The following is a 10,000-nucleotide window of genomic DNA, read 5'->3' as shown; positions in this document are numbered from 1 at the left end:
CTTCAGATCTGGAGTGATGTGATCAGCTTTCCTTGTGTTAGTGAGGACCCACGCAGCAGCGTTCTGAATCAGCTGCAGCTGTTGGATTGATTTTTCAGGGAGACCTGTAAAGACCCCGTTGCAGTAGTCTAGTCTACTGAAGATAGTTTTTCCAAATCTTGTTGACACATAAGTCCTTGCACCCTTGATGTGTTTTTAAGGTGGTAAAAGGCTGACTTTGTTATGGTCTTAATATACAGTAGCTGCTAAAATTCAGGTCAGAGTCCATGACTACACCCAGATTTCTGGCTTTGTCTGTTGTTTGAAGCTGGGTGCTGGTTCTTAATTGTTCCACTTTTGCTCCAAAAACAACCACCTCATTTCATCACCTTCATTTAATTTAACCCTCATGTTGCCCTTGGGTCAAATTGACCCATCCATCCATCCATCTTCATCCGCTTTATCCGGTATCGGGTCGCGGGGGCAGCAGCTCCAGTAGGGGACCCCAAACTTCCCTTTCCCGAGCCACATCAACCAGCTCCGACTGGGGGATCCTGAGGCGTTCCCAGGCCAGGTTGGAGATATAATCTCTCCACCTAGTCCTGGGTCTTCCCCAAGGCCTCCTCCCAGCTGGACGTGCCTGGAACACCTCCCTAGGGAGGCCCCCAGGAGGCATCCTTACCAGATGCCCGAACCACCTCAACTGGCTCCTTTCGACGCGAAGGAGCAGCGGCTCTACTCCGAGCTCCTCTCGGATGACTGAGCTTCTCACCCTATCTCTAAGGGAGACGCCAGCCACCCTCCTGAGGAAACCCATTTCGGCCGCTTGTATATCTCGTTCTTTCGGTCGAATTCACCCATTTTCAGTAAAAAAAAAAAAATAAAAAATAAAAAAAGTCACAAAAAATGGGTTATTGAAATATGCGCTGAAAACATCAACATTAAAAATATCAAAAAATCTTGGAAAAAAGATCAAGAAAAGCACCCACAACACTGAAAAAGTGACAAAAATGTTGAATAAAATAATAATAATAATGTTGAAAATAACAATAATAATGTTGAAAAAAAAGCGACCAAAATGATTTTTTTTCATGGTTGTCGGGAAGACAACACAAGGGTTAAGAAAGTTCTGGCACATCCAGTCATTAGTTTGTTCAATGCATCTAGCCAGTTTTGGTATTGGACTGTAGTCTCCAGGCAACAGCGTCATGTAGATGTGTGTGTCATCAGCATAACTTTGAGCCAGTGGAAGCATTTAGGTATTGAATATTGACTCTCTCTTGCTCCATTTTCACATCTTCAGCTGTCATATATAATAAAGGACTAAAATGCCCAAAAAGTTATCTTAAAATATAAAAATACTTAAAAAAGGAATTGCCTAGTGGGAGCGACGCACTACATGTAGCTTTAGGTGAATGGGCATGTTTCCCAAAAATTGACGAACTATTCCTTTCAAAACTGTGTGGGCCGATCAGAAAACCAACAACCCAAAAATGTGTAAAAAGAATCTGATTTAAGGGGCGCCCTTGTAGCTCAGCTCAATAATAATAATAATAAGAAGAAGAATGACACATTTTATTTATGATGCACTTTCCATCAATAGATCTCAAAGTGCTACAGGTAAAAAAAGAGAAAAAGAAAACAAAAAAAGATAGAATAAAAAAAGAAAACGAAGCTATTCTTAGAAGAGAGGATATCTAAAGGGGACCAACAGCTTTGCTAAAAAGAAATGCTTTAAGGCCTTTTTTAAGTTCTTAGTCCTTACCGCAGCAGCCACAGGTTTAATTCTGATAGTGGCCCTTTGCTGCATGTCGGCCCTTCTCTCCCACTTCCCTGCAGTAATCTGTCCTATTAAATAAAGGCAACAAAAGCCCAAAAATTAAAGAAATACAAATGACAAATGTGATCCAAATGTTGCTAAATCCTGATTGGAGCTAGGGCGTATGGGGCATCACATTGTTTTCAACTGAGCACCATTTAAGTCAAACCAGGCAGAAGAGCACATAGAAAAACATAAATATGCAATGCTCTCATGTAACAAATAAATAAATAGGGCCTTTAAAGCTCAAATGGAACTTGATTTGAAGTGAAAACCCTGTGATGCAATTCTTAGATGTGGGTGTAATTACAAAAGGATTTCTAAAGGATTGTTATGGTTGCCCTTAAATTCCCTCCATTAAACAGCCAGCACCTACGCTCTCACTTATACAAGCAAGCAGAATAGTGAGGCAGGATTACAGTACAGGGGAATCAATTCTAACTGGATTGTTATAATTAGATGACCTGAGTTGGCTAAAAAGTCTCTGAGTAATTTTCTGTGTTTTTATCACTTTCTGGACTTGGCAGGCTGCATGACAATGCCATTACACATGCTGTTGGTAGGCTAATAGTTATAATTACAGAACCTCTACTTCGAAAACTGCAGATCAAATGGTCAGTGCATCATACAGAGCGCCAAAGTCCCCCCCCCCCCCCCCCCCCCCCCACACACACACTTCTGGTGGACCCCATGGGACCTTATTTCGGAAAACATACAGTATGCATGGCAGTGAAGGGGGGGGGGGGGTCAAACTGCTTACCAAAATCATGTACCACCTTTTTCCACACACACAGATAGACACACAGATAGTTAACACACATTCACAGAAGTGGTGCTTTTAAATAGAGGAGGGGCTTGGTTTGGATCATTTTCATTTTAATGATTGGACGTTATAACAACCGCAACTAGTTACCAAAAAAATACACACTTAAATTGTGGACCTTTGGCATGTCTATGTCCCTGAAACGCAGAGACATGAAAGTGACGCACAAAAAAACAAGGCGAGAATGCGTACACCTCTGTCACACGCGCACCAATCACTATACAGCGTCACACAAAGAATGACTAAGAGAGAGCACAACCGCCAATGGCCCAAACCACACTTTCTCTGTCGAGCCGATCATCGAGAAACAACAAATCGATCCCGGATAAAAGACCATCAGCAGGTTTGTCATCAGCTGGCCAACGATACACAAATGAGCAGCAGCGATGACAGCGAGCAGTCATTACACGGCATCAGCAGATCAGCAATAGAGGCGAGGAAACACAAAGACAGAGATCTGAGCTTAGAGAGAGACAGAGTTTGGAGGGTTTTCTGAGGGCGGTGATTGTGGAAAAGAAAGAAATGGCGCGAGCAAATCCGGGGCGTCACGTTAAGAAGATGGCAATGCATGAGAAAGGACAAGAGAAGAAGAGAAGGAGCATATTTGGCAGCAACAAGAGCGGGGAGTAGTATGAGAAAAGGCGAGAGGGGGCATTATCGTCCGAGGACTGCAATGAAAAAGGATGACAGAGAAACTAAAAAATAAAAAATTAAACATAGGCAACATAAGTCAGAGACTGATAGGGCTGGGCACTGTTCAAAGATTTTTTGTACTTGTATCGATACCAATCCTGGGACTTTGATTCCTAAACAATACCAATTTTATTAACCCTCATGTTGTCCTCGGGTCAAATTGACCCATTTTCCTATATCAATGTTCTTTTTAACTACACATAATAACATGATTGATTCCACCCAACGCTCTTTGGCAAGTACAAATCTCTACTTTCATTCATTTTGGGGCGTCTTAGTCAATTTTATAGCATCGGGAAAACAAATTGAAGTGGTTTCCGAGTAGTTTTGAGTAAAAGTTGACATATTCCAGTCTGTGATTATCCATCAACATCCATTCCTTTAATTTAAGTCAAATTAATTCCTACTTTCTGCTTTTCTAACCCAAACATAAGGTATAATGTCCTATGAATGAGGTTCCACGACCATAAATTCCAAAAATAACTGTAAAACTAAAGTCAAGAAGTTACGTAGTGTTGAAAACGTCAAAAAAAAGTGACAAAAGTGTTGAAAAAAGGAACAAAAACGTAAGAAAAACTTTGATAAAAAGCGTCAATAAAAAGGGTTGATTTTCAATTTTGACGGGAAGACAACACAAGGGTTAAACCAATTTTTTTTTTCCACAAAACTACAGATTACGGCACAAATCTTTTTATATATTTTCCAGCTTCTACTACGTGAGCCCCGTCTCTGTGCAGAACGGAGAGTTTTTCACACGTGAGACAGCCAATCACAGACATTATTAGATCTGGGTAAAAGCATGCCGCATGCTTATTGGCTCACTGATGCACATGGGGAATACTCCTTATTGAAATTGGGAATTGAATAAAGAGACATTTTTTCAATACATGATACTTTAGAGGCAATTCCTAAAAAGTACCCAGCCCTATAGGGAGCTAGAATTGTTTCTTTATTATTATATGAGAGAAAATAAATAATTTCAGTGAAAAAATATGTATATTTGAGAGTTAAAAAAGTATTTTGAGAGAGATTTTTTTTGCTATTGGTATTTTTTTTCTCTCTCATAAAACGCTTTTTTTTGCTATCAGTGTGATAACTTTTTCTGTCAACCGTTTTTTTCTTCTTCTTTAAGATCCTTTATGTTCTCACGTGCAATAAAGAAACAATTCTAGCTCCATGGCCCTGGAGACAGAGCCTCAGAAAAGACAAAAGCCTGGGATCTTTCAAGATGAGAAAACAGCGAGATGACCGCTGGCATCGAACGCCAGGGCTGTTCATCCTACCTGAGTTCCTCTTGGAGATGTACTTGACGTCGTCACAGGCTCCCGAGGCGAGGAGGAGGAGGAAGAGGACGGATAGGGTCTTCATCTCTCTAGTCTCCACTGGCACCTTGAAGAAACAGGACACAGTACGGACAGAGCGTTAGAGAGATGACACTCTTAACTCGGACTCAAGACCTTTTCGAGACCTTTTTCCATTCAATCATATTTTATTTAAAGTGTAAAATCCCCATTCAACATGGTCTCAGTGCCCTTTAACCCTCATATGGCATTCAGGTCAAATTGACCCATTTCAAATATTTACAAGAAGAAAAATAGTAAAAGTCTTTTTTTCTACCTGAAAATCAACGGCCTTACCTTATTTTCTGTGATAAACATGTATTTCTGACTCAATTCAGAAAATCATTCTCGATATGCCCACTTGTGTTTTTTTCCACAGTGGATTTTTAACATGAATTATAACCTTATGACAAAAAACGAAATCCCACTTCCATTTTTTTTAATTGTGTGCTAATAGAGACTGATTGCATTCACCTAAACATATATGTGATCTCAATTGTTTGAAATTGAGATAAAGACAATATTTGTTAATAGATTATGAAGTAAAATGTTATTTCAGAATTGTTTTTAAAACCCCAAATAAGTCACAGGGGGTACGAGAGGGTCAATGTGAAGACAATTCAAGGGTTAAAATCAAAGGAACACAGAAATAACACGGTAACAAGACAACTGAGCAGAATTAAAGCAGTAATAATAAAGAATACATGGTTGGTATTTAATCTAGATTTAAAAATGTGAACTGAGTGAGCATGTAGAACATGAACCTGGAGCCCATTCCAAAGATGAAGGGCCCTCAAGGAGAAGGCTCCATGACCAACAGATCTTTTTGTTCACTACAGGAATGACTAAGGAGACCAGCACCCAGGGGGGTAAATGGTATAATACAGTCCCTCCAGAAAAACGGGATTATGCGATCGCATATTCCCATGCATAATCAGCCAAAGCTCGCACATGTGTGCAGGGGCCGTGTTTTGTCAAATACGCTGCACTTTCGCTGCATAACCATCAGATTCCTGCAAACAAATAATGCGTGATTTCATAATCCCCGCATTTCTGTGGCAAAATAGTTGTTGAAAAATGTTGCGTTTACTTCACACAAGAGCAGCCAATTTTCCCTGTTGCCATGGGAACGGTATGAAGTGACGTAATTAAGAGACAAGACAAAAACTCTCTTTTTCACCAAACTGTAGTTTTTGCAAATTCCCGCAATTTTGTTGCAAAAAATTGCATAAATATCCTGCATATTCCATCGCATTTATTAAGAAAACCTGTTGCATGATCAAGGATAATAAAGCAATAAAGCAAAATGATCATTTTAAAATAGAAGATATACGGTCTCTCACGTCGATAAAATATGAGCAGGTAAGTCAGTTGTCTTGGAGAGGATTCTTTTTTTTTTTTCTGTCTCGGCCTAGACTTTCTCTTTTTTTGGACTCGATCTTGACTCAGTCTCAACTAGTCCTGGTCTTGGTCTTGGACTTGACCACAGCCTTCCACGTATCATTCTGATTCTCAAAAGGAAATGTTGTCCAGACTACATCTAGATGCATAATTTTGGGGTGGCAGTATCTCAATCCATAAAGAGTTGGGTCGGGAACCGGAGGGTCGTTGGTTCAAGTCCCCGTACGAACCAAAGTACGGGGTGTGGATTGGAAGCTGGAGAGATGCCACGTCATCTCCTGGGCACTGCCAGGTGCCCTTGAGCAAAGCACCGTACCCCCCCCGCTCAGGGCGCTGGTCCAGCTGGCAGCCCACTCACTATGACATCTCTCCACTTGTACATGTATAGGTCCTGAGTGTGTAATTATATCTTGTAATGTTAGCAGGGACACAAAACATTATATACATGTTGAGGGGGGGGGGCTCGGTTTATGGCGCTCTGGGTCGGGACATACATTACATTTAACTGACAAAATAAAAGCACTCTTCAACCCCATTTCCATGTGGTATTAACATGTATCCTGGCTCACATGTACAGTATTCTGATGAAATCGGGCAAAAACACCTAATATGTAAATGTACTTTCACCCAAGACAACATTCAAACAACTGCATCTTGATATACGTGGATAGATAAGACAGTTTTTGTATGGTTAGCGTAGTTTTCCACATTTTCCGCTGGCTCCCAAACTGTCGTACATATTTCAATATCACTAATTACCTTTAAACTGTTGCTAATGTCAGGGGCCTCACTCCTAATAGGGTCATTTTTATTTGAACACAGTGTTGTGAATATGTTACATTTCATTCTGTAAAAAACTGAACAAAGTCTCTCTCATCTGTTTTAATTGTATCATAAATTGTTTTCCTTTCTGAAGATTTCTGTGCGTGTTTCATTAGAACTGGATACAGCGTTCAAGGCAGAGCCCTGCTCCATTTCAATTAGAGTTGCTTGAATATGTGTACTGTGATTTGAATGGGATTTCAATATTCTTTTTTTGTCTTGTTTTGATTTGACATCATTTCAAGTGGATCTTAAAATGTCCTTCTGTATCTCTGTCTTTACAAGCTTAAAAATGGAAAGAAAAAAACAAAAGAGGGTAGGTGTTTGTGAGCCAATAAAGAGAAAAACAAAAACATCATATTATGGCACATGAACAGCAGAAAAACATGTTATTATTGATCCGACACACGGGTTTGTTGGGATTTCAAAATCTTTTTTTCCAACTGATTAAATTCAAAATGAAGAACACACACACACACACACACACACACACACACACACACACACACACACACACACACACACACACACACACACACACAAACACACACACACACACACACACACACACACACACGCACGCACGCACGCACACACACACACCACGTGAGCCAGCCATGTGAAATCACATTTAAAGAACACAATCTTATTTTTTCATGCTTCCTGTGCACGCATACTTTAGCTGTCAATCTTCCTCTATAATACCAAATTTTATTTGTTAATTTTTTAAATATTGAAAGAATATTTGAATATTTAATGCTTAAATGCAGCCTGTTATTAATATGTACTACACTAGGCACGCTTATGCATTGTCAATGTCACTATACGCATGTGGTTGTTGTTACACGTCCAACATTAGCCATTAGCCTAGCTACGTCATGGTGCATTGCACGCAACTTTCTTAACATTTAGAAGCGGCTCTATTGTAAAGGCTAAAATTGCTTTGTTGGCACAATGCCATTATGTTAGAAAGCACAGCCAAAACAATTTGTCATAAACTAGCTAATTAGCAATAGTGTTAGCCACGATGCTAACGGCATTAATGACAAAGCCAAACTGTGCTGTCAATACTGAGAATACAGCTAATAAAAGGCAATATATAAAGTCAAAGCTAACTCTGACAGCTGTGGGGCAGCTAACTAAACTATAAGCTAAAGCTAGCAATGCTACTATATAGCTAAACTACAGCTTTCTCCATGAAGCTCTCAGCTAAGCTAACGCTACTATAACTTGCAACACAGTTAGGAAACAAGAACGAGCTAACTAATGATAACATAAGCAATTTAACTAGGTGGATGTTCATTTTAAAGTCATGTTTTCCATATTTCCCGTCCTTCCGATTTCCAGCCGCAGCCTGTCACTCCTCCCTGTACTAACGATACTCGTTAAGTAACGTTAGCTCCGTGATGTTGTACTAATGTTACTCGGTATGCACAATATTTGGTATTCGTTCCAACAGCCCTAACACACACACACACACCGACACACCGACACACACACACACACACGCGCACACACACACACACACACACACACACAGTAAAGCAGGGAGAGATTAAAGAAGATGATTAGCCATGCCAGCAGTCATTTCATTGTATTTTTATACATATGAGAATAAAGGGAGCTCAAACTCCAACTCGACTGCTTATCGAAATCACATTTCATTCGAATGAACAGTGGCCTGTTCACTCGCTGATGATAGAAAATAGATGGGTGTGTACATTAGAGCTACAGCGATTTGCCTCTGAAGATGAACAATTACATACATGATGGGGTGTGGATATAAACAGGGACCAAATTGAAATTGAAGAACAAAGCCAAAAGTACAACAATATGAAGGATGCTGTGTGTGTCACTGCCAATACCACTACCACTCTACTACTACCAATCATTTCTCATGCTGCCTTTCATCACTTGTAATACTTGTAAACAGTATCAACACACAACTTAGGCTTCAAAAGCACATACACACTTTTACAAGTAGTGTGGTTCACCATCATCTTGATAGCATCACAGGGGCAGTTCAAAAGATATGAATAATAACAATAATAATACTACAGTTCGGTAGGGATGTCCAGACTCAGAGCAGATTTAGTTTTTTTTACTGATCGGGGATTCACCCAGTTTACCTTACTCGGATCATGTACATCAGCTTGTAGTGATCGCTGCCTTTGATCGCACACTTGGCACCGACGCCTCAGGGGCCACTGCCTGCCGGTCATCAGAGAGGCGTAGATCATAAGTCAGCGCATTGACAAGAATTAAAATAACCCCCTCATCATCACATACCCTTCACCATACCTACATATTGGCATGGTTTCATTTTGTTAGCTTAATAGCTGGTTTGATTTGCATTGAGAGATGATCTTATGGAAAGTTCCCCATGCCTATCTCTATGTATGGTGAAGAGTATGTGATGATGTGGGGGGAGGGGGTATTTTAATTCCAAAAGCCAAGGGAACTTTATCAGAATGCATATTATCCAGTAACCATTAAATAAATGGCCTTTAAAAATAAAAATGTGCCTGCCTCTATGGAAATTTAACGTACGTATTCCCCCTGTATGGAAGAACAGTTACTTATTTACAATACATTATTCATTCACAAAGAAAATTGGTGTCCTTAAAAGGCTGGATTATCCTAATTGTTTTGAATTGTGGCATTAAGATCAATTTCCAAAAGATGTTTTGTATTCCTCTCTCTCTCTCTCTCTCTCTCTCTCTCTCTCTATATATATATATATATATATATATATACACACACACACACACCTTTTCAGCCCTTCTGAGTTTGCAGGCATGTGCTATAGCTGAGCAACATGGAGACGTGTGTCGATATTGCTGTGGTATTATAGGGTTGGATTTTCACAAAAAATGCACACAATATAATGAAAATTTTAGATAAATAATCATCAGAGATGTGAATATAATGACTAAGTGGGTGAAGGCAAATAATAGACAGGCTAGTAAGTCTGGCAAATTCAGAAAATAACATCACTTAACTGTGATGCAGCCTTTAAAACCTGGAAAAGACAATTGTTTAATATCACCATATCCAAAATGTAAGATGATCTCCAGTCAATGTCCAATTGACACACACACACCCACACACCCACACACACAC

At 39.8% G+C, this 10,000-nt stretch overlaps 1 protein-coding gene across 4 annotated transcripts in view; it reads right to left on the bottom strand.

Annotated features, from left to right (window-relative positions):
- il1rapl2 (interleukin 1 receptor accessory protein-like 2) overlaps nt 1–4,703 on the bottom strand; it is a gene marked incomplete at its 5' end in the record, with an annotated part of 503,103 nt that extends 498,400 nt beyond the window's left edge. For all 4 annotated transcript variants that reach the window (XM_032510844.1, XM_032510846.1, XM_032510845.1 and 1 more), the window contains 1 exon segment: nt 4,598–4,703. In XM_032510844.1, coding sequence (XP_032366735.1) covers nt 4,598–4,703 — 106 coding nt within the window.
- Nucleotides 4,704–10,000: the final 5,297 nt, after the last annotated feature.

This window comes from Etheostoma spectabile, unplaced genomic scaffold (assembly GCF_008692095.1).
Source record: "Etheostoma spectabile isolate EspeVRDwgs_2016 unplaced genomic scaffold, UIUC_Espe_1.0 scaffold273, whole genome shotgun sequence".
In the NCBI taxonomy this organism is placed as follows: Eukaryota; Metazoa; Chordata; class Actinopteri; order Perciformes; family Percidae; genus Etheostoma; species Etheostoma spectabile.
This window is presented reverse-complemented; position numbering and strand designations above follow the sequence as displayed.